This window comes from Xiphophorus hellerii, chromosome 5, assembly GCF_003331165.1.
Source record: "Xiphophorus hellerii strain 12219 chromosome 5, Xiphophorus_hellerii-4.1, whole genome shotgun sequence".
Classification (NCBI taxonomy): Eukaryota; Metazoa; Chordata; class Actinopteri; order Cyprinodontiformes; family Poeciliidae; genus Xiphophorus; species Xiphophorus hellerii.
Window position 1 is genome coordinate 26,055,478 of NC_045676.1, and position 25,595 is coordinate 26,081,072.

The 25,595-nt window shown below is 37.9% G+C and overlaps 1 protein-coding gene and 1 long non-coding RNA gene across 2 annotated transcripts in view; one reads left to right on the top strand and one right to left on the bottom strand.

Annotated features, from left to right (window-relative positions):
* Nucleotides 1-748: 748 nt before the first annotated feature.
* LOC116719537 (voltage-dependent calcium channel gamma-5 subunit) lies at nt 749-25,538 on the bottom strand. Its single transcript, XM_032562075.1, has 6 exons — nt 25,079-25,538; nt 9,057-9,272; nt 4,089-4,175; nt 3,672-3,812; nt 3,420-3,565; nt 749-2,647 (listed from the first exon to the last, which is right to left on the bottom strand). Exons 2-6 carry the CDS (start codon nt 9,250-9,252, stop codon nt 2,384-2,386), a joined length of 834 nt encoding a protein of 277 aa, XP_032417966.1. The 5' UTR covers nt 9,253-9,272; nt 25,079-25,538; the 3' UTR covers nt 749-2,383.
* LOC116719538 (uncharacterized) overlaps nt 10,244-25,595 on the top strand; it is a 36,852-nt gene continuing 21,500 nt past the window's right edge. Inside the window, exons 1-2 of the long non-coding RNA XR_004339212.1 lie at nt 10,244-11,192; nt 23,702-23,780. This is a non-coding gene — a long non-coding RNA (uncharacterized LOC116719538). The remainder of the gene's footprint in view (nt 11,193-23,701; nt 23,781-25,595) is intronic.

A 25,595-nucleotide genomic window follows, 5' to 3' on the forward strand; every position in this document is an offset into this window, starting at 1 on the left:
CAAAACACATCTTTCAATATATCCACAATACTTTAGTTATTGTTTGAATACTTTTCCAAAAGTATATCTGGGTCTTCTTATGTGGTCAGCATATCATGCTTTTCATTGTCTTTGTCATAATGTAAGAACCAGAGGCTTTAACAAGACAAGATGTATGTTAACGTTAAAATTGCAGACACACTCACCACTCCAGTAGGTGGCGGTAGCGCACAATAAAACTTTTTTTTTTGTTTGTTTTTTTGGTGAAAGTCAACAAGGAGCTCAAGTCCTATAGCTTTGGTGGTACTGTATACATTTTTTGTTTCAGGGAGATTGAAATGTTTTAGGAGCTGAAGTAGTCAGAGAGAAAACAGCCAGCATTTAGCAAATCACATTAATTTTATTTTGTTGAGTCTATACCATCCAGTTCACATTTAACACTGTGAATATGACTGCTTCATATATATATATATATATATATATATATATACGGTATATACCGTATATATATACAGTATATATGCACATAAAGGTTTCATGTTTGACTATGATACCATGTCCTTTTGTACATGTCAGCTTAACATTACACAAACGCTCACACTTGATGTGAATCAGGAGGCAAAGCAGCTGTTGGATACACGGCAGACGGAGCTACATAGGTGACACAACCTAACAGTTTTCACATACACCGCCATTTATACAAAAAGGAGTTTATGTACACGCCGATGATTTAATATGTACAGAGTTTAAAATGAGCAACTTGTTTTTTGTTTTGTTTACAGCTCAGCCTACCAGAACGGTGCTCGAGAGCGAGAGTTGAACTCGGCGCGGTTTGTGATGCACTGAATGTGTCGCGTTTCAGCGACTGAATGCTACAAACCAGTAATTTCACGTGGCGTTCACACCATGCAACATTATATAGTAACAATAATTTCAATAAAAATACCGAACTGACGCAAAATGATTGCACGAGACTAAATATATGTGTCCAGTGAACGCTTGCTGCTGCATTAAATCCACACATGTAGGCATGATGTTACAAGGTGATCCGTTATAAAAATATGTCTCTGTAATTTGGTTAATACTGCATACTATCCCGTCTGGGGAGGTATTCGAAGCAGGAAATCTCTTTTAGCAGTGTTTTCTTTCGGCACATTTTACATTCACGACAATTTTATATGAAAATAGTTCTTAACTCCACCTGACCCAATCACATTCCACTTCAAACATGAATAACCACACATTCCCTCTGGTCTTATCACACTCTACATCTACAAATCCATTTGACTTGATGACCACAATCAACAGATTACTTGCTTTCTTTAGAAATGTTACCTCACTTCACCTTCTGTACCAATTTGCTGGGCTAAGAACACATTTTCTGGTTCACAAAGTAAAGCTACTGTGCATTTTTGCACCATAAGTCGAGAAAGCAAGGTAAAAGCTATACATATACATATATACAGTATATATATATATATATATTAGCTTTGCAAGTACACATAAGTATGCCTAAATTGAAACAGTCATTCACGAATTCAAATAACAGCTTTAATACACCTTTACACGAGTCGTTTAAAATGCAAAACCCATAGTTTCCTCTCAATGCCAGTGCAGTGAGGTTAAAAACGTTTCTATTTCTGGAAGTTGACCGAAGGTTTGTCAAACATGAGAATGTACAGTGAAATACTCTGAGAATGGATATTAGACAATAATTACATAAATATCAGTCACCACTTTTCATAATCACTCCCATCATGTAATGCCCGTAAAACTACTTGCTTGTAAAAAAGGGAGTTTTATATAATAAAGCTGATTTTACGTGGTGTGAGAGGATCTCCGCAGAGTTGTGCCATTCAAAGCGTTTGTTCTACAATGTGGTTCTGAACATAATGTAAACATGCTCGAAAAATAATCTGCGTGACACATTTGCAGCAGTAAACTGCAGCTTGTAAAGAAATTTTATGATATAGCTTTTTTTTTTTTTTAAATTAAATAAACTTTCCTGAGAAAGTTTCCTTAAAGTCGGCAACAAGACCGATTGGTTAATGCTTTCTATGTAAACTTCCTAGCCATATGTTTGGATTTTTTTTTTGTGCATGTGTAACATGCAAAGTCTGCATGAGTCATTAAATAACAGAGCGGGAGTTGAACCTTCCTCTTTCATCCGAAGCACATAGAGTAGCCTCATGCTTTGCTTCTTTCAAGCCCCAAACTCAAAGCTACGAACGGAGCAGTTGAGAGAGCAAAGGGAAATGTTACAAGCATCCAAAGCAAGGATTTCAAAATGGATGATATCAAATTATTTGACAACTAAATGCCAAAGCGTGGGCAGAAAAAAATAAAATAAACCCCCACACCCCCCATCGGTGTTGGCGTGGAGCGGTGATGTGGGTCTGGCGCCTCAGCAGGGTGAGGAGGACATTTGTTCGTACTCTGGACATTTGAGGAGGGCGGGATAGTTGGAGGAGTTCATCTGCAGGGAGGCCTCGGAGGAGATGGAGGAGGCGCTGCGGCCACGCCCCGCCCAGGCGTCCGGGTGGAGGAACTGGCCGGAGTAGTCTGAGCAGTTGCTGAGGCGGGGCCGGTAGAAGCCCTGATGGGGCCGGTACATTTCCTCCGCCGTGTATCGCTTCATGAACAGGTACACCGACATGACGCCCGCCGTCTGGAAGAGCCGGGAAACACACAGGAGAGTCAAGGTCAACCTGGGCGACCTTGTCTTCAACGTTAAAGGGGCGCTCACAAGACATTGTCTTGTCAAGTCCCAAGAGTTTAAGTGACACTGCAGTCAAAATTCAAATAACTTTATTGTTATTATTATTATTGCTATTGATACAGTTGATATTTGCATTCAGCTCCCAACTTTCTCAGGATTTCTGGGTATGTCTTTACTAGCTCTGTCTGTTCTTCCTTACAGAAAGCTCAAGCTGATTAAGTCTACATGAAGTGCAAATATTTTCAACTCTTGCCACAGATGTTTAATTGGATTCAGGTTTAGCCTTTGACTGGACCACTTTAACACATGCAAATGCTGTATGTTTGATGTACACCCTCCTATTGTACTTCTTTTTGTAAGTTTAGAGTCAATTTAATTAAATTTTTTATTCTGTAGCACACATTTGCTGTCTGATTGCGTGACTTCTCAATAAGCAATTTGTTACACTGTTGGGCATCAGAGTAAGGGGGGGCTGAACACAAACGCATGCCGCATTTTTCATTTTTTATTTGTATAAGACATGAAAACATTTTTTCCCCATTTGTACTAATTTGTGTTGGTCTGTTAAATAAACTCTCGATATTTAACATCAGAGAGTTAAATAAACTCTTTGATGTGCGACAAGATGTGCAAAACCACAAGGGCCATGAAAACATTTGTAAGTCTCCGTTAAACAGAAACCGTGGCAACCAAGACAGAAACGGCTAGTTATGAAGTTCACCTCTGTCAGCAGGAAGGAGATGGCGGCGAACGCAAAAGACCAGCCGTACTTGTAGCTGAAGTAAGCCTCGCTAGTTTTCGTCCTGTTCAACATTTCATCATTGATGTTGGAGATGTACAGAACCAGACCGACAACCAGAGACAGACCTGCGGGACGCCGTGAGGCGGGTCAGTGACGCTTCTCGCAGGAATCGTAATCACTGATTTGATGCAGATGACGGTACGCGTTACTGTTGGACTCTACGCAAGGTACCTGAGAGGATGAAGAAGATTCCGGAAACAAAAGCCAGGATAGTGCGATGTGGGCGGATATGGCCGATGTTGCTGAGCACGAAGCCGATGAACATGAAGAAGAGGCTGACCAGAGGAAACGGTGTAGCAGAGCGGATCATCTCTAAGACGACAGGAAAAAAAAAAGTATTTAAAAAAAAAGTCCATCTGAGAGGAAGAAGTTTAAAGATTTTTAGCGGTTCGTTCCTCCGTTCGTATATTAAAACAACACGACCTTCTTGAAGATTGACTTCCTAGTATGTCTCATTGGGTTTTTGCTTTTAAATCCAGGAAAACCAGAGTCTCTTTTTAGGTTACTTGACCCCAGTCTGAACTCTTTTTGAAACGAAATCCAGTTTGGATTCATGCTGTGTGTAGTTTGAAGTGAGTGAATACTTACTGAGCACACTGACGGTGGACTCAGACGTTATCTGGACATTAGTGGGCATCACATACTCAATGGTAAAACACCGGCCTTTCTCTTCGCCTGAAATCAAGGAAAAACAAGAAGAAAACCTTTTCAATTCAGATTAACGTGAATCAGGAAAACTTTTCATAATTGACTACACAATTTTGCCTCCTGAATGAGACAAAGCATGACTCAGCCTCGTTGGGAAACATTTAGCATTCACCTACGTTTTGCTGGATCGAGAACATTTTGTGAATCTGGGTGAGAGAGCTTCTATTTATGCCATCTGTGAATCTGCAGGAAGTGATGTTGAAAAGAAATATCATCTCTACAGGCTGGCTGATGTAAGGCGCAGCTTCGGCTGTCAGTATGTGCTTTTGAAGAAAACCCAACATTAGAATTTAACACCTTGTTTTTTTTATACGCACTCTGTAAAGCCCGACACTAAATGTGTTTCCTCAGCACTTTGTTAACCCCAAACACAGCGAGGCATCAGAAGAGGTGAGGTTTGGTCATTCCACTTATCTAACTAGCATGGGTTCATGAATTAAAAATATACAACTATATATTAGAACGCTTTAGTTTTTTGTTGTTCACTTTATGCTATAAAAAAATGGTCGTTAAAAGTATAATCAGTATAGTCAGGGGGCTATAAAGGCAGAAAAAATAATTTATAAGATTTCTAATAAAGTTCTTTCTCCCACACTTCAAAACCATACTTGTTGTGTTAACTGGTCTCTGCAAGTTGCTCCTATTGCTATTGTGTCACTGCATAAATAATAATGTAGTCAAAGTGATTCACTGTATTTGTGAAGTTTTAGAAACCTTTATCACAACCGTGGATGTGGTCTGACTCAGTCAAGAAGCTACATGCCTGTTTACATGTGAGGCAGTTAACTTGAGTAAAATAAATCCGTAAGATGGATTTTAATGGCGGCTGTGAACTAGGCCTGAATTAGAGCGGGCCCTACAAATCCGACTGGGCCCGTTTGAGGCCGTAGATATTGTGCCTGAGCCTGAACAGACCCGGGCCATAAGTAAATCAGATATGTTATTTTAATTATTATGTTATTTCAGGCCACCATTTAAGTAAACGGTGTACCTTTTCCTGTTCTTAGCTTTTGTTTAACGTCTTCCAGCCCCTTCTTGTGGCTGGCTGTAACTGCAGGGTGAGTCAAGTGCAAATCCTCTGGGATGTGTGATTGATAAGAGCGGAGCCGCACGCACACACTGTGTTTGTTACAGTCTGACTAACCTCTGCTCCCTACCTAGTTTCATGTCCACAGGTCAAACTATCGACTCTATTTACACTATAATGAGTAGATTCAGACAACTTTATAATGTACATTCTCATTTGTTTTTCTCTGTGCTGTACGTATTGCAGGCTTATTAAAACCACCACAGAAGCCCAACCCAACCATCAAAAAAATAATTCTGGCCCGACCCGGGTTGGCTCAGGTTCGGGCTTGAGCCATAAATCTAAACTCTAGCGTGAACATCTGACCAAAAAGGTTTTAATTGGTGATTCTGGGTCAAATACTTACCAACACAATAGCTAAATACCAAATAAGGCCACTCAATATCCTCTAAAAGATTCACTGAACCTCTGGGTAATGTGTGTGGCCTGCTGCTGAGCATGACCTGGATAGTCCTAGGATAACATCTGTTATCTAATCACAGCTGGATTTGGATGCATGTTTACTATGATTAAGTGATTAAAACAGGACAAGTCAGAGGTTAATGGAGCTGTACAGTGGAAAAGTGGACCCAGTCAATATTTTTTTTCTCTTTTCCTGACACCTTCACTCAATATACCATGTAAAAAACAGACTAATCATGATGGTGGTAAACCTGCAGATGTGTGGGTCATAGCTAAAAAAACACACAATATTAGCAATGTGAGCAGGATAAAAGAAAAATGATGACTTTTATGATAAATGTAGAGAGTTAAAAAAGGGACCATATTCCTTTCCTCGGACATTATAGATCAAACTTAATTGGATAAAATGAAGTGTAATTGAAACCACTGCATGCTGGGCGTGTGTGTGTGTGTGTTTTTTAAAGAAAGTAGTAGATATACTTTTTTTCACATCTTTGCATTTGTGTTCATGTTTATGCTGGATTTTCTTGGAAAACGTCCCCGTTCCATTAAAGTTTGGGAAAGAAAAGCACAGCGTGTGATTTAAAACGGGCAAGATGTACCAGCATGAAATCGACTGCAGCTGAACTTAGTTTATTTTTGATCACTCCCCGCTGGGATGAAAACCCACACAGTCAACAACAACACACACAAAAAAATACGAGAGAAAGAAAACACTGTTATTCTGAACTGACTGAAATCTACAACACATACATGCAACGTTTGTGCTGCAAGCTAAAAAAGAGGCCACGTTTCAACATTCGTGTTGATCTCACTTGCCGTTGTTTGTGAGAAAATGTGGCCTGGTTTGAAATTCTCGCTTGTTACGCTTTCCAGCAACTGTGAATTTAGCAGCAAATTTGAAAGTTAAATTGTGAAGTCAATCTGACATCGATTTGGCTGAAAGATTCGTCTTCGTCGGAAATGCAGCAACAAACGACGTCACTGAAGAACTGATGAGAGATAAACGTGATCTGTTTCAGGTTGTTGGTATAAAAACGATCGAAGGTGACGGTAGTTACATCTGGTGCTGTGGCTGAGTGAAGGTTACGCCTTCTGACAGATGTAAACAGCCTTATTTACTGTTAAATACATGTGTTGTATTGAATTGAAGTTGTCCCTTGGGAACAACGAAAGTTATTTCGATTGAGCTGATACTCAATGTGCAGCTTACGAGGTGAACGACGTAATAAACCCTTCAAAACATAAAAACGAAAATTCATTCCTGTTGTATTAAGGTTGTTTGCTTGAAAAAACAACAACAAAGTTTTGAGTTTTAATTAGCTGAAACTAAAATCAGAAAAATGACCAAACAGAAGCACATGAAGCCTACTACTGCGTGTCACATTATGAATTGAATTAGTGGGATAAAAACATTTTGATCATTTGAAATTCTCATTTATTGAGACACAGATGTGTTACAGCAGTACAGTTTCCATAGCTTGCAGAAAAGTAAAAGCACAATGTAATACCTGGTTTATTCTGGGAAAAAAGTTGCCTGGAGGATTTTGTCTCTAAGAAAAGATTAATAACTAATAGTTAGTGCTCTTAAAAATGTCCAGGCATGCCTTTTGCATACAGTTGAGGGGAGGAACAGTAATCTTTACCGTCTAAAGCCATACATTAAATAACTAAAATAATTACAACTATCTATCTTATTGGAAAAGTTCAAAGGAACAAGAACATGTTGTTTTTTTTCAGTATCAGTCCAAGGAACTTCTAGAGGCACAGATTGTAAGTCAGTCATGGGTTAAGCTGTGAGGAGAGAAGTCATGAGCAACCATCGATCAGCCGGAGTAAAAATAGCTGACAGTTGCGAGAGCAGAAGCTCACACACAGGCATTAAGGTTTGAGCGACTGGTTAAAATGAGGAGCAGAAAGTGAAGAAGAAGAGAAACATGCTCAAGTATTCAGCGGCTTCAAACAGACACTGATCTTCTGTACCTGCAACATTCAAGTGGAAAAAGAAAAGAAAGGAAATAAGGAAAGAAACGCAGCTGAAAATGTGGAAGAAATTTGATGCTTCAAACGAGATTGATTTAGTGATCACACGTAAATATTTTAGACTATTTAAAATATGTTTCCAATTCTCCTCCTCTTCCTTGTCCTCAGCCCTACATGAAAGTTTTGAACTTTTAAGCTGTGAGAGTATGGAATAGCAAATAGGCACTGCGTTATAAAAAAACGTATAGGTCACACTAACGAAGGGGTTTGAGCTGTTCTTACAAAAACACTCACAAAAACGACTGTGATGTCATGCTTATTGTGCGACAACGTTTTAATGATATGAAATAACAAAAACATCTGTATTTCTCAAGCAAAAAACGTTTTCTCCAATTATTCGCTTGGTAGTATATTGGATATTTCCATTAGATATCACCATCAATTCTTCCAATTGCATAAAAGGCAATAAGGATAACATAATGTCATAATTTAAATGCCTAGTGTGACGTATTTTGATGTGTCATACCATCCTTATAGAGAAAAAGAGGAAATGTTTTACAAGACCCTAAAACTCAAAATGTTAAATAATTTGAAAAAGTTACACATTTCACTTTGAGTAACCTGGTTACTGCACAACAATTTACAAACTGTTGTAAATTGAGCGTTAAAAAGAAAAGAAAAGAAAAGTAAGTAAAATGAAACCAGCCCTGGTGTGTACTGGTTGGCGTTCATCTTATCATTTATAATTTATCGTGATAAATTTCCTATGATTTATCGTTATCATGATAAATTTAAATAATGATGCTTAAAACCTCCCCAAAACTGTCCATACTGTCCGGAGTGTTAATTTTGCCATATTCTCCACTGTTTCTTTAATGAGGGAAGAAATAAATATCAATTAATTTGAAAATATGATTAAATGCAGTTACTGGGAGCATTTCAGTGATACGAATCACACTTCTTTAAGTGACTGGTGTCCTAAAAGAAGCGTATTACACTGAAAACGAAGAAATAAATAGTTGTTATTGTCTCTTTTATCATTATCACAATAGTATCGCAAAATATCTGGATAAAACTTTAAATCCATATCGCCCACCCCAGCTGCTGAGTTAAGTTTATGTTTTCACAGGAATCAGTGACTATAAACGTCTGAAATGTTTCTTTTTGTTTTTGTGTTTGCTCTCCGCCTCACTAGATGTTCTGCCAGTTGAATAGTTATCACTTAGCATGTCTTTTATTATTGCTTCCTAGGCGAAATGAAATAAATAAATAAAATAAAAAAGATTCATCCAACTTCAACATCAGTTTGCACTTAGGAGATTCACTTCAGCGCTTTGCTTCATGTCGTCGCTCATTCCGACTTCATGCCAACTCACCAGCGAGGAAGCAAACCCTCCAGAGGCCAGAGTGAAGCGACATGCGCATCTCGGTGCTCTGGTTGAGTGGGAGGATGACGCCCTCCTCCAGGTAGAGCCAGTAGTCGGTGCTCACGGCGATCCCCAGCAGGCCGAGGCCGCAGACGGCGAACACGCTGCTCAGCAGCGTCAGCGCCTTCCTGCCGCATAGGCTCATGCCGCAGCCTCAGAGCGGAGCTGGCAGAGAGCGGAGCTGGGAGAAGGGAGGAAAGGCAGAGCAGTCACACACTGATGCTAATGTTTACCAGGAAGGGACACACCATTGTTACTTCAACTTGCAGTTGGCTTTGAAATAACTATTGGAAAAAGGTTTCCTCCTTGGTTGTGCCCTATTTGTCACATTGCTCAGGAATACCGAGAAAAGCAAAGAAAACTATTGAAACACTAGCTAAGTTACAAAAAAAGATTTATTCAGAGTTATACTTTAAAATGTAAAGACATTATATATATTTATGCATCTATAAAATACTGAGAATGATGTATTGTCATGAAGTGTGGTGGAGGTGGTGAGGCAGAACGAGGAGGACTCAGGTTGTAGAAAATAAATGGTGATTTAATGGTGAAAGCACAAATCCAAAGTCCAAAAACCAGGCAGCACAGCTGAGCGGAAGGTTAAAGCTCAACACTGGCAGCAACAGGTAAACGAATGGACAGCTGGACAGCTAGACAAAAACGACAGACTGGTGCGACACATACAAGGACCCAACAAGGAACAAGGAACACAGGTGGGGCTACATACACAGAGGGTAATCATGGAATGAGACACACCTGGGAACAATTAAGGGGTAAACAGGACAACACGTAGATTCAAGACACAGAAATCCAAAATAAACACACAGAAAAACTCAAATCCACACAGAGAAAACCCAATCCTGACATGTATAAAGCATTGTACAAAGGGTATTGGTGTGAAACTGTGGGAAAAGTTGGACGATAATCTTCATTTATGTTGGTGAGCTTTAAAAGATCCTCAAAGTGTAAAATTACAAAAGCTTATACTGGTATGTAGATGTATGTATGTATTGTGTGACCATGTATGCATGTAATGTGCATGTATATCTACATATACATGCATATTTAAACATAAATGTATGTACATGAACAGTTATTGTGTTGAATAGAGTAGGCAAGTATTAGCTTTGGCGTCAGCCTGTTCTGTTTTTGGTAAATTATTAGTTTATAAAATATCATTTTATTTTGCTTCCTTTTTTTGTAATGTTGTAAATTTACCAAAGTAACACAAATCTGAGTCTAAAAAATATATTACAAGTGCAATTTATTACTCCCTCCTGCCCTGCACAAACAATATTAACTCTTATTTCTTAAAAGAAAAAATTACTAGTAAGAAGCTCAATCAGTATTCATGTTATCAAGTTTATCTGTTCCACTTTATTAGTTCTTAGTTTGATTCACAGTTATACTTGTCATTACAAACAGAAATCTGTAGCAAATGGAGAAAAGGCAATGCATACAAGAAGGGATTAGTAAAACTTAATTGAATTGAATAACACTGTGCAGCACCAGAGGGTTAAGTGACTATTCTTTATGAAAGCAGATCGTTTAATGTTTTTCTAGCTGACTAAATCATTTTGTTGCTGTCATGAAAAGACTGCAGTATAAATCATAACACTGATTACGCTCAAACAAGAACCTGAGCTTGTCTCTTTTGTTTTTATTTTCTTAAGAAATAATGCACTCTTCCTAAAGTAAGTAAAAAAAAAAAAAAAGACTGAAAAATGTGCCATCATGTGAATGCGTGTGGATCAGCTGGTGGCTTTAGTCAGCATTTTCCGGAAAGCGGAGCCGGAGCCTGGCGGGCTGGGTGAAAAGAAATGATTTCACATAATGAGTTCTCAGTGTGCCGCCGCAACTGAGGACGCCGCGAGGCTGGGAGGACGCAGGGGAACGTGTGAAAGGGTTTTGAATCTGGCATTTCACATCTGGCTCTCGGTGGATCAACGTTTTGTATCACGACAGAAAACGAATCCCCCGACAGACTAGAGCTGATGTGTTTTCATATAAGTGCCGTCTGAGACGTGAGCTGGTGCTACGACAAAGAGGAAAGATCAGCAGGAGAGATGAGGTGTGGAGAAAAAGGTATTTTGAGCACATTTGAAATATATACTTCTGCAATTATGAAAAGAAAGAAAGAAAGATTGGAGGGTAAAGAAATCTTTGTTTACAGGGTCAGTAGCCCACGGCTGCATTTTTTGGGGGTTTCAGTTTTTTAGTTTCTTTTTTCTTAATGAATATGTGTTTTGCAAACATTGTGTAAATAAAATAGTAAATAAAAAAAACTCACAGGGTCATATCAGGTGAGTTGTATGAATATTTCGGGATTTTTATAAAAATAAATATAAAAAATAAATAAATTAAATTATAATGCATTTTTTTAGAACAACATGGAGCCACAGGCCATTAAAACTACCATGGATCAGTATGAACTGATGTATATGGCTACTTATTAATGTACGATAATTTGTATTAGTTAATTAATTCTTTCTTTGTGGATGAGGCACCAAAGCTTTCTCCAGCCCAGGGACCCGCATCCTTGTAAATCCGGCCCTGCATGCAGCCCATAATTTAATCATCCATTCTATGAATATCCAACTTACTAAAACCTGGTTTAAAGGAAGACATCAGTTTAATTAAGTCTAAAGTAAGTTAAAACAGTGGTTTAATATAACATGTCAGAAACTTTTCACATTATACAACCAAAAACCTAAGTATGTTATGTATATGATTTTATATGACAGAGCAACACAAATAGCACATATTAAGAAATTCAAGGGAGAAGGTTGTGGAGAAGTTTAAAGCAGGGCTAGGTTGTAAAGCAAAACTTTAATGTTTCATAGAGCTCTGTTTAGTCATCATCTGAAAGCTGAATGAGAGCGGTTATAGCTGGAAACCTGCCAGGATGTGGCCGTCACTCTAGGATGACAGGAAGGAAAAGAACAACATTAATCAGAAGAGGCGGCCATTATGGAGACTGGTAAATAATGGAGCAGCCAAACACACATCCATCCACAGCTGAGGTGAGAGGATCTGTAAGTGGGACAATTATTACTCCACAGATCTGTCTTTTATGGAAGAGTGGAGAGAATAACGACATTACTGGAAGAACCACATGAGACATTTTGCTTTAGGTGTGTAGAGGACAAATCAGAAGTGTTGATAAAAAGGGTAGATTATAGCAGGGTTTAGATCAAAACACAGTACTGTGTCAGAAAGAACCACAGAATCTAAGAATTTGTGGTCAGGTTTGAAAACTGATGTTCATGGATGTGCAGTCACCAATATGGCAGAGCTTGAGATTCTTTTGCTAGATGAATAGGTAACCTTTTCTCTGTTTAGATCTGGAAAGTTGGTGAGAGACACACTAATAAAGCTGAGGCTCTAATTACAGCAAAAAAATAAATAAATAAAAGGAGACACCTATTTGAAAAAATATTGAAAAAACATTTTCACAGCTGTGCCCTATCTTGTGTTGTTCCATCGCAGAACATCCTTATAAAGTACACAGATAGAGCTTAGGTTGTATACATAATTTATCAGGAGATTGTAGGCAGTGATGTCCGTTACTATGTAACGTGTTACTGACGTCGGACCACTTTTTTCAGTAACGAGTAATCTAACGCGTTGCTATTTCAAATCCAGTAGTCAGACTACAGTTACTTATCGAAATCACTTTGCGTTACTGTGCGTTACTATTTTCTTTTGTAATTTCATTTTATTTCCTCTACTCGTCTCGGGGAGTGACCCCCGTTTCTACACGACAGCGTCAGCAGCGACAGAAATGTAAAAAATGGAGGAAGATGCGCATTTTGTTCCTGAAAAGGAACTATTTTGAGATTCGGTCGCCAATTCCGTTCATTACAAGCAAACTGCAAACATCGAGACTAATCTGAACAGCGCGATAAACGTGAAAACAGCCACGAATGAAAAAGTCCGTAAAGTTGTGCAACTAAATGCCATTATAATTATTAATATTAAGATAAGTGTCACAAATCTGTGCAGCGGGACATCTGAGTTGTGGAGCGGCAGGAGGAGCGCTGTGCTGACAGCAAACGAGGGGGAGGGGTATAAAATCCTATTTCTAGTTTTCCAGACAACACTGGAACACACAAAAACATTCACAAATTACTGAAGTTTTTTTTGTACTGTTGTAACCATTAAACAATCTCCCCTTCAGTTTAACCTTATAATAAGTGGATATATAATATATTGTTATATTGTTGATGTTACAATTATAAAATAACTTGCAATTAAGTATCAGCAAAGATCAATGTAATTTTCTCAGCGTTGATGGTTAGCAGCTGCTGAAAGTAACTAAAAAGGTTAATTTTAATGTAACTTAGTTACTTTCCAAATCAAGTAATCGGTAATCTAACTAAGTTACTTTTTCAAGGAGTAATCAGTAATTCGATTAAAGTAACTTTTTCAAAGTAACTATGCCATCACTGACTGTAGGTTTAACACATAGTTGCAGAGTTACTGTATATATTGTAGGGAGTTTGCATAAACAATGATTTCACTACCAGTGAAAGCACCAGCATTAATGTCAAAGGGTTATTATTAAACAACAGCTATTTGTGTCAGTGGTGCAATCACAGACCACTCACTTTCTCCAAGCCAGTGCTTTATTTAAAGCTGTTTAGACTCAAGATGCAACATAATGGATTTTTTCCGCTCAATAAACTTTCTTGTGTGCTGCATTCGCCCAAAAGGCAGTTTTCAGTTCAACAGCACAAAAACCTTTTCTTGCATAGTTCCTGCCCTTAAAGATGGAAATCATCAGAAGTGTTTTCAGCCAATTAGCATTTATTGTTTCTAAATAAAAATGTATTTATTACATCAGGGTAGATGTAGATTTAAAGCGTAAACTAGATTTATATATTTAACAAAGACGTTGCAGGTCGGGTTTAATTCGCCTACTTTATCAACCCCAACAACTTTATGAAAGCATTTAGACATCAATAGATGCTATTACACCTTTTCAACTACATTTACATTTTTATTTGAAAGCCACATCATATTTTCCATGTCCCACAATACCTACAAATTGATGTGCAATGCTCTAAGTACCGTACACAAGCATGAAATGATTTGTTTACATAAAGGAAATTGAAGTCAGAAGTGACAAAATAACAACATGCGTGTTTGAAATGGGAGACAGAATTGGTGAGGAAATCAGTGAATAGCCCAGTAATAACCAGGACGGACTTTAGTCATCTAAACAATGCAGATTATTAGCAAGTAGGTATACACTATTTTAAAATAAGCTAAGACACATTCCCATCTGTAACTAAGGATTTTCAAAACCTAACTTTTATAGCATGGGTTTTGTAAAAGTGCGAAACCTTTCTTAAACTAGAAGTGTTTTTCAGGAAGTACTGCAGCAGTAAAACTCAGTTGCAACCAAACAAAAGGAAAAACACACAAAATGATTTAAACAAGTTTCACATATTGAACAAAATGAGCATAAAAAAAGACAGTCTTATAGCTAATATTTACGTTTCATGCTGCTTTTAATCAGTAGATTAAACTAATAAGAAAAATAATTTGCTAAAGCAAAATTTTTCTTGCTAAAAGCCGAAAAAGCAGGACTACCAGCAGGTCAGTCATGATTTAGCACAGAGGTGTCAAATTCATTTTCATTTTGGGCCTTATTTAAAATCTGAATGTTCTTAAAGGGCCGGCTTGCCAGAATATATCAATAAAACCAACTAAACTGTTAAAATATCAATAAATAGCTGTTCCTACAGGACTTTGTGATTGTTTTAGTGCTTTTTTAGTTGACATTTTGTGAAGAATATTTAGAAATGTTTGTAAGGAATTTTACAATATTGGCGCTGATGCATGACGTTAAATGTGACTCTTTACCACTCGCTATATCAGTTACGGATTCAATTTCGAGAAAATTTGCAGTAAAATCGGGGAAAAAAGTGGAAATTTGTTTTTGCGTGAATTTTACAGATTTGCGAAAAACTGGAAAGACTCACTGATGTAATTTGGAGTCTAGAGGGCCACATAAAAAGCTACGGCGGGCCAGATTTGGCCCCCGAGCCTTGAGTTTGACACCTGTGATTTAGCAGGATCAATTCAAGACGTATCTGTTGTTTGTTAGAGCCACACAATCAAACTGTACAATATGTCTAAAAATGTTTAACAAGACAATTTCAACACAACTCAAGCCATGAGAGTCACATTAATATTATGTATCTGACCAACCTGTTAGAAACAAAACAGTTTTCACGCTAAATGGGTGTTGAAGTCGTGGCTTCCACTCAACCTAATCAAGTATTTCAAAGAGTTACACTCCATTAAATAAAACGAGGCTCATCTCTGTTTTTGCTTTGTTTGTTTTTTTGGGTCACTAAGGTGACTCAAGCTTATTTTTGCTTTTCACAGATGATGAGACTCTGCTGACTTTTTCAGTGCACAACCTGGCAGTAGAGAGTTAGGCAGCAGAGTTAAGATTAGCTTCTCAAAGTTTGAAGCCAATTTCTTGCATCTCTTGGTGTAAAAAACTAAACGTTTATTTTGGGGTAAAAATAATCATAACAGGTTGGGCTTTAATCCAGGCTTCATTCAACTCGCTCATATTTTGAAAATGAGACAAAATGAACAAAAATTAAAATTACTTTTGGAATTACAAAGGAGTTGGTCACATTAAATAAAATCAGAATTTGTATACCTGGTTTAATCACATACCCATCAGAGCCCACACAGCATCACAATAGTAAAGCCTTCATGAATTTTAATCATCTCTGTCATTGATCTGCTTTTGTAAAAGTCTGTGTATGGTAACTGATCTAAGCTGGGAGAAAGGAATATTATCTTTATAAAGAAATGTTTCTCATTAAATGTTCAAAGCCACTGGGATGAAAGCTTTCAGTAACATTACGAAGGCTTACGGGGGAAAGAAAGCCCTGTTTCTTGAATAAACATTAATCTGCAATTGGGGGGGGGGAAAAAAGACCAGCAGAATTTTTGCAACGCTTAATGATAGAATAACAAATATGGTACTTATATTATATATAGATGTCAGTGAAGTGAAATGTACCTTTCAAGGAGTCTCATAAATGGAAGCAGCAAAAGAATAAAATAAAAAACAACAACTTTAAAGTCACCAATGATCTTTATGCTTTCACAAGTAAGTTGACACAGATCATCTCTCCTTGGGGCCCAGAGGCCGTGCTGATATCGAGTCAGGCTGACGTACATAAGCCATTGCTGGAGTAAAGGGCACATCATCACCAAAAAGTAGGCCAATGTCTGTCCTGTCTCCTTTCTTAATGTGCACACAGTCTCCGGTCAGCCTCAAGCAAAAATAACACTTTTCTTTTTCAAAAACTAAAAGGTTTTGATCAGTCAGATCAGACAGGGCTGCAGCTATCGATTGTTCTGATGATCAATTGATTAATCGGATACAAAAATTGCCACCTTCTGAAGATTTTTTCAATTAAAAGCTTTTTAAATACAACATTGCAATAATTTAATTTCCTTTTTTAAATGACAAAATAAACATTTTATTTCCTAAAATGCAATAGCATAGCATTCCTTTAGTGCACGTTTGGACGCATCTGCAGAAAAAAACAAACTTCTAACATCAGCTCAGCCCTTTCTGCTTGACTTCGCATCAACACTGCGCGGCACTAAGCTGTGAATTATGTTTTCGATTAATAATTAGATAATAAAAGGTCCATAATAAGATATTTACTTACAAAGTTTGAAGCTAAAATAAAACCACTTTTGGTAGAACAAAATGTTTTTTTATTATCTTAAATAACTGATGCATATTTTTACAGTTTTTGCATAGTTGCTGCTCTGAGTGTGTTGTTCTTTCATAAAATTGCTTCTTTTTTTGTCTTTTTTTTTTTTTTTACATTTTTGGACTCCAGTTAATGATTAATTGATTACAAAATTAGTTGACGATTATTTTAATAATTGATTAATCACAATCAATCCAATTAATCGTTTCAGGACTAGATGTCGATTGGATTGCGCTTGCTGTTGGACAATGCTTATCTTTGTATACTGCATAGTTAAATACACACATACACAGCAGTGGCCGCTTTGAAAACAAAGAGATCTAAATTTTCATGATCAGGTTTAACATCTGAGTCATCCCAGCCATGCTTCCTTGATTCAAATATTTAACCGTCTAACCAGAGCTTTGAAATACGTACTGCATTGTCCAAAGTGAGAAATCACACCGCAGACATCTGGCTCCCTAATTTGAATTTGTTTGTTTGTATAATTCTGTGTAAGGGGTATGTCAGTGTCACAGAGCAGATCTCTTCTGGCATGCTTGTTGACCCAGTTTCTGTGGCTGCAAGAGCATGGCTGTGAGTGCAGAGCCTCTGTTGCCTCCAATGTGGACAGGCCAATCACACTGTGTGAGTTGGCTCCTGTTAGGTGACGTTGCTAGGGACGGGAGGGCAAGCCGAAGGTCAGGGGCGGCCCTAATGCGCAAGAGAGAGAGAGAGAGAGAGACGATAAGTCATCAGGCCCCAGACTCAGCTGAGTGAAACTGGAAGTCCCCATCACTCAGATGTTAAATGAGAGCGTGTCACACATGGAAAAGAGTTTGAATCTACCTGTAAATTTATGATCAAGTCAAGTAAAACGCATGTCAACATCTCAACATAAACATGTCCTTGAAATTAAACTTCTGAAATCACAGAACTAATGTCAGTGACCCAGAAACTTTATGCAGCCATGATCTTAGTGTCTCGTAAATCACTGGAGCTACGTGGTCAAGTTCAAAGTTCAAAGGGAAATCTGGATGTTTGCATTTGAAGTGCCACACATGTAAACGCTGCATACCAATCATATGCTGGATGGACTTTCACTGCTGTCGATGCCCATTCATAAGCCTGGTGGGCCACCAGGCTTTACTTGTGCCCCCACCAGGCTTAGCATTTTTAATTATTGCCTTTTTAAAGACTTTAAAGTTGGTGTTTAGGTATCAATCTTCCAGTCTTACAATAATGCATAATTATCAGGTGATATTTTCAAATTTTCTGTCAACTTAAAAAAAATTTTTTAACACAAAAACATGGCGGCCTGCTGAATGACTGCCCTAGCGCCCAGAGCACCGTCTTAGCAGGGGGAAACCTTGCATTCTTGATGATTATTTAGTGACCAATATGGTAAAGCTCACAGGTATTAAGTGACACTGGGATGAAGGAAAAGAAAGTAAAGGAAATGTATGTGTTAATCATTAGTCAATATCATCATTGCAATATTCAGCAATAGTATCATAACTTCATATTTTCTTGATATTGTACAGTCCTGGTTTGTAATGTTTTGTAAAACAGCCTGAGTCGGTTTTGTGATTTTAAAACCTCTGAATGGCCGATTAATCTCCTTTGTAGCATTTACATTTGTCTGCAGTCTGAGTCTCACATTTGCAATGAGAGTTGATTCACATACAGGATCAGAGACTTAATCACGTTTGCCATGACGACCCAGAAAGGCTCCATTTAACACAGACTAGCTTCACAGGTGAAGGAGTTCACTCGGTGTTCGATGTAGCTTAAGGCTGATTGTGTTTTACCACTTGCTTGACTTTGTGATTTCTCGTCTCACTGACGGACCACACATTTGGTCCATGTCAGGACAGAACAGAACAGACGATTCCTCTGACCCTGAATCCACCAGGTCTCTTAGAAAGCAGACTGCGGTGTTTCCATTACAGAAGAAAATCACAAGTGAATGAGTTGGTTCACGTGATAAGTCATTAAAAAGACATGCCGTGCCATCATCCTCCAGATCCAAAAAATTGTTTCCATTAATGTTTTATGAAATACACTGATTCCTCATCCTAACGCCAAATTTTTTTAAAGAAAAATGTTTTTTCGAGATAGCCGTTTTTTCATTAAGCAAATTTATTTCTAGAATTTGCAATAATATAGTCAATAGATACATAATTTATGACAGGTCTTTTCTTTCTTCTCAACTGCCAAAGGATCCTAGCTCTCAAAATCAGAACATTCTGATTAAAAATTAGTAAAAGGATTTCTTTCCTGAGATATTGCCATTCTGTTTGCAGCTCAAATGTCTCCAAAAGGACCAACGGCTTATTGAAGTTAATGCCAGTCAGTGTTCAGAGGGGCTCCAGCTCCATCTGACAAAGGAAAAGTGAATTTGCTACACTGGATCACTTCCTGTACAGAGAAAGATTGGGTATGACAGTCAGGAAGCAAATATTTACAAAATAACTTCATATTTCAAATACCATCTTCTTATTCTCTTATCAAGTCCGCCTCTTTTAACCAGTTGGCCGAAGCAAATTGTTTGGACACGTCTGTGGGCAGGTACCGAGATTTAAAGGTCACTCCATGAATAAACCCATCAAGACTAATGCTGTTGATGGAAGGTTGTTAATCAATGTGGCAATACCTTAGACTGTTAGCATTTCAGTGTGCAGAGTTTTCATTATTTTAATTAATGAAAATGGAGAGGAGGTTTTATGAATGTGTGTAAATAGACATACAGCTCTGGAAAAAATTAAGACCACTTAAAATGATCAGCTTCTCTGATTTTACTCTTGATGGGTAAATGTTTGAGTAAAACGAACATTGTTCATTTATTCTATGAACTGGCAGCATGTCTCTGACATTTCAAGCAAAAATGTTATATTTATTTGCAGAAAATGAGAAATGGTCAAAATAACTAAAATGTTGCAGTGCTTTCAGACCTCAAATAATGCAAAAACAAAAAACAAGTTCATATTTATTTAGAAACAACAATACAATGTTTTAACTCAGGAAGAGTTCAGAAATCAATATGTGGTGGAATAACCATGAGGCTTTCAATGGGGTTCAATGCAGTGGCCTTTTTCCAGAGCTGAATGTATAGAATTGTGATGAATAAATTGTATGTAAATTAGGGAGAGTGGAAGGATACATAGTTTTATTTTTCTTTTAGAAAATAAAACTCTGAAAAGTCTTGTGAGGTTTTGTTTAGCTCGTTATAAAAACCTGTGTTCAGTGAAAACATCAGTGAACAAACAGGATCATGATGGATGAGGAACACAGCAGACAGGCTAGGGAAAAAACTGAATCAGAAAATATGCCTGCGGTAACTCTGGAGGAGCTGTAGAGCTCTGTTGACTGAACAACTAATAATTGTTCCCGCTTCCAGTGTGTAAACAGTTATTGGCTTTTATAAAGAAGTGACAAGAAGATGACTACAGTTTAAAGAAAGTCATTAAAACAGTTCCCTTTGACGTTTGCCACAAGCCATGGAAGGGATCGGAAAAATGTCAAAGAAGATGCAAACCATTGAAATTCTATAAATTCTGTAAAGCACCCTGAACACACCATCCCCACAGTGAATCTAGACCCAACTCCAGGAGAGAATCTGTGGCAAGACGTGAAATGTTTTCACACAAGATTATTCCCTCTAATTTAACTGAACTTGAAGTTACAAATTAGTTGTTGCGGTGGTAGAGCTGTTCAGAGACATCCGAGGAGACATGCGGGTCCGACTGCAGCCAAATGCCTTTCTACAAAGTCTTAATCTTTCACATTATATGTGTGAATCTGTGCTTATATGTAATGTGAATCGTTCAAAAAGACATTAAAGTTGGAGTTTATAATGACACAAAAACTGAAAATGTTTTTGGGTTTGTACAACATTTTGAAGCCTTTCAGGAAGAGTCTAATGGTGCTGATTCTTCAAACTGTGCTAGCTGTTCTTTAACAAAGAGATGTAAACGGGATTTTACATCCCTTTCTAGTTAGTTAATGGCAGGAATATCTCAAATAACCCAGATGAAACAATATTAAAATCAAACAGTGTTTTGTTAGGTTATTAGGTAGGCAACTTATCTCTTTAAGCTGTTTTATTACACTCAGCAATATATTTATTGCACTTAATGACTCCACAGAAAACTAATTTCCTCTCCGCATGTTTCAACTTGCGTTCCATCATGTGTGGAACATGCTTCCAGTTTTCTCTTTATCTCCTGCACTAATGCTTTCTTCCATTAGAGCGTTAACAAGCCAGAATAATTTCTCAGCGGACTAATTTTGGAGATGCCTTGGCTAACCCTCGAGGGCATGCCTTCCCAGAATCAGAGAGTACACATCGAAATTTAAGCTCCGCTGCAGGGAACGCATCTTACGACATCTCATCTGGTAAAGAACAGAGGAAGACAGTGGAGAAGTGCAAGTTCAAGCTGTCAAGGCAGGGAAGGAAGTGGAAATTTATGCGTCACACCTTCGCATCTTCTCAACATTAAAAAAATCCCTGTAATCCATGTAAAATCCTGAGTGGGTCACATATTTGCATGTATGTAAACAGCTAATTGAATGGGGGGTCTAGCCTACGCTAGAAAGCTCTGTAAGTTTTCTAGATGGACTTCTGGACTCTGAGGTCATTAACAATTCAGATTTTAAGCTGTTATCACTATAGTCAGGTGTGGCGAGTGCAACTATTAATGCAAATTCACTCATCAGTCGCAAAATTTCGCGTGGACTTGCAATTTTCAACAGTCATCGCAACTTTTCCGCAAATTTGACCAATCGCCTTGACGCTCTTTGTATTTCCTTCTTTTCTGACCAGTCACTGCAACACGACTGGTTCACTCTTTTGCTCTGTTTCATTTGAACTTTTCTCAGTTGCTACTGCTCTTTAGTCGGTTATAAAGATGTACCGTGATTTTCTGAGTTTTAGAACTGCGCAGTCTGTGTCATGTTCAGCGACTAGCTTGAGCCAAAAGGCAAAAAGACCAACTTTGAAGTTTTCTTCTAAACAAGTATTTCATATTAGGCTAGTTAACGAGAATATTAATGTTGTTGTTGTTACCTATTTTACATCCCTTTCTAGTTAGTTAATGGCAGGAATAAATCCAATCATTAACTTCTGTTTACTATCAATAAAGGCCTTCCACGATCAAGTGTTGCTTACTGTGACAATCATGTGTATTTACTTAATGCGAAATGATTTTCTCCACAACTGGAACTAAGTCTTTTCATGTAAAATTACCTCAGAAGCAACGTCTAGAAGAAAAAAACACAATAAATGACAGTGGCATAAAAAACGGTGACCCAAAGCAATGGTACTAACATCCACTTCCCTGTGTTTGTTGGGAGAACAAGTCTGCCGTTTATAAGAGCTTGACATGGCCCTGTCGCCAGGCAACGCCACACACAGAAGCCTCCAAATTAGTTAAGCATGAATGGATAGATGAGCAATTCCCAAAACAAGGCTTTCTGTTTGGCAGCGCATTTTAAATGCTGGAAGATAGGATGGAGCAAAAACAGGGCGAAGAAATATTACATAAATACGTCGTTCATGATGAATTATTAAAAAAACAAACAGACACTGATTACATGTTAGGACATGTGCGTTAAAGAAGGACAAGAATCATATGGGAACATCTGGTTAAGAGTGTTCAGTTAGTTATTTCACTTTTTATCCATATTCTGTGTGCACTCAATTCTTCTGGATGATTGATTAAAACCTGAGATCTAGAGTTATGAATACTGCCAAAACCACAAAACAAGCATGTTTACTTACAGCAATGTGTTTAAGTGCACACATATTCAGCTGGCTGTTCCTGGAGACACGTGAAACACTTACATACTCAATGAGGAAGAAAAAATCCTGAGCTCTATGGAAACCAGACCTTCATCTGACAAAAGAAGAATTTAAACAATGAAACAGCAACCATTTAAAGTACTTAATGCCAGATGACAATAAGTTTTGCAAAAAAAAAAAAAAGAAATCTTGTATAGACATTAGAGATCTACCTAATCAGACTCCTGAGGCTCATTTCCAATCTTTGGATTTTGTAAATCTTTGACTGGTCAAAACTGACTTCATCCAATTAGAACCGTAATATAAAGAGATATAATCAGGCCATTTTTAATACCGCAGGGGGAAAAAAACTGTTACATTTTTGCATTGCATTTCATATTTTCTGCATGGTTTCTGACCAGTTTCTATTTGACATTTGCAACCCAATAGTTGTAAGGATAAATTACAAACCTGCTAACTGTCTTTATTAATGTTGACAGGTGTAGCACTTATAACATTTCTTCCAAACACAGAGATGCTTTTTTTTTACTATTATTATTATTAGTCATATTGGCAAAGCACTTTACTACTAATTGCAACTTACTACTCCTCTGTTGTAGACATGGGAGCTTTTCTGACCATTTTATTTTCCTCATAACAATCAATGCGTTTGTCTCTAAGATGCCTTGCCAACGTGTCTTTATGGAAACCACTCAGCCCTAGCATAAAGACGGACTAAAAAGACTCGTCTTAGAAAAATATGCTTTTCTTTTAAACAGCTTCGCTTAATCTGTGTGAATCCTCTGACTTTGTTTTTAAACGTCTCACTGACACCAGAACTGGCTGCTTCTGAGCAGTAAACATGAATTCACTTTACAAGCGGATAACTTTTTAAAACAAGCTGGAATTCTGACCAAGCTGTCCGACTAGGCACAACACAAGACACAGCAACAGTTTACAGATTCAAAATATTTAGCATTACATACGATCAACTTTTGTGACATTTTTTTTTTCTCGCAGTATGATATTTGTGATTCAGGCATTTACTCTTTTTTTTTTTTTTACTTAAGGTTGCCCATAGCAACGTGAATCTTTTGGCGATGCCGACACCTGTGAACGGTGTGATGTTAACAAGGCACAAAGGCAGAGGTGAGGAGGACGAAAAGTATTTTCAGAACAGCAAGCCAGGTAGGAGCTGTGCTGAATGACGATAGTGTGCATCTTGTGATGTAAATCGTGCAACATTTCTGCAATAACTAACTAACTAGAGAAAAAAAGTATTTCAAGGATAAGCCAAAGCAGAACAAAAACGCTGCAGTTTGCATTGATTGAATCAATCCCCAAATCCTGGGAAAGATGGGAATAAATTCAAAAAGATTAAACAGCCTTGAATTAATCTGCTAGTTCAGTTTAAATAGAGGCTGTTTGTTGAGTTTTCATTTCCAACCAGCAGAGTGCAAATGCTTGATTCTAAAAATACTTGTTTCAATTAAATTCAGTTTAAATTATGCTATGGATCCCCCAGATCATAACATTATAGGTAATATTTATTTAGCATTCCTCTAGTGAAATGAAAATACGGCTGATAAGCGATCCAGCAACTAATTAACACACTTACTTATCAGTAGTTTCTGTTCAAGCGATTTGAAAAAGTACTGAGTCACTTTCCCGAGCTGAATATGTATTCACAAATAAATAATTTACTCTCAATTAAACAACAGTCAAGATGACTGATCAGCTCCGTTGACTTGGCTCATTTGTTTAAACCGAAATCACTATCCATGGTGCTGAAACCTTTAACGTGTTCCCACATTAAACCATTTAGTCAACCACACAGACTTGGTGGAAAATAGTGCGTTATAGTGGAAGAAAATATCTGAACTCCGTTTACAAACAAGTGTCTCCAATGGCGCAGGAATACTTGTGCTTCAGATGAAACGTGGATTAAAATTTGTTTATATCACAGCTAACTTTGTGATATTTTATTCTATATTCTATTTTTTTTTCTTCCTGTTTCTCGGTTTCCTCTCTCCTCAGGAAACTAAATCTGTTACACTAACGTTTGGCGCTACAAAACGACTACATTACTTTTAACTATTAAAAATACGTGTTTGCTTTTCTTTATATGTAAGGGTAAGAAGATTCGACGGCAAAGAACGACTCCTTCAATCTAGTAAAAAGAACGCAAGTGGTCTAGTGATGTCCTCGCTAATGCTGTGTGAGGTACTGTTACCACAATAACACCTCTTTCGTCACAGAGGAATGCAGAAAAAGTCACTTATTATTCCTGCTTTACCGTAAGCGACTATTTTTTGTTGCTGACTGTCAACAACTCATTTTAAGTGTAAAGAGAAAAGCCAAACGTTTCCTGTTGCAGCTTAGAAACAGTCAAGAAAAGCTACATTTCCAAAGAAACGCTCAAGTAAAAGTAGTCGGAAATAATTTACCTTCGTAAAGCAGATTCGTTGGGGGGGGGGGGGAAACAAGCAACACGTTCCCTTCTCCTTCTGTATGTCGTGCTGTGTTTGCGGTCAGTCCGTCCACTTCATCGCGGGTTGTAACGAAACTTCGCCTGCTGCCGCGTGAGCTCGCGCGCCGCTTCTTTTACTGTCCAAGGCAGAAACTGGCTGAGCGCGAGACGCGCGGCACGTGGCAGCATACTCCGCGCGCTCTTCCTCTCCTCTCAGGTGTGCGAGAGGGACGCCGCGTGCGGATGATGCTGGATACGATGAACAGTTCAGAGGCGGTGATGAGCGGGGCTCTGAGCTGGTTTAGGTAACCAACAACTAAACACAAAATTATTAAAAAAGAAGTTTATTCGATTCAATTCAAGATTTTTTTAAATATTTATCCCAAATGGAATAAAAATGTTGTAACGTGTCTCGCTAAGTGTCTTCAAAGAGTCGTTGTGGACGGCGATGCTAGGAGGAGGAGTGATCTCCGGTAGCAGTCAGTCTTAGTCTG

Excerpts from the sequence above, each read along its gene's own strand:
- LOC116719537 (XM_032562075.1), bottom strand. The coding sequence starts at position 9,252 with ATGAGCCTATGCGGCAGGAAGGCGCTGACGCTGCTGAGCAGCGTGTTC. Across the intron at positions 4,176-9,056 it reads GAGGGTTTGCTTCCTCGCTG|GCGAAGAGAAAGGCCGGTGT; the intron begins GTGAGTTGGCAT and ends CCTTGATTTCAG. Across the intron at positions 3,813-4,088 it reads GTCCACCGTCAGTGTGCTCA|AGATGATCCGCTCTGCTACA; the intron begins GTAAGTATTCAC and ends CTGTCGTCTTAG.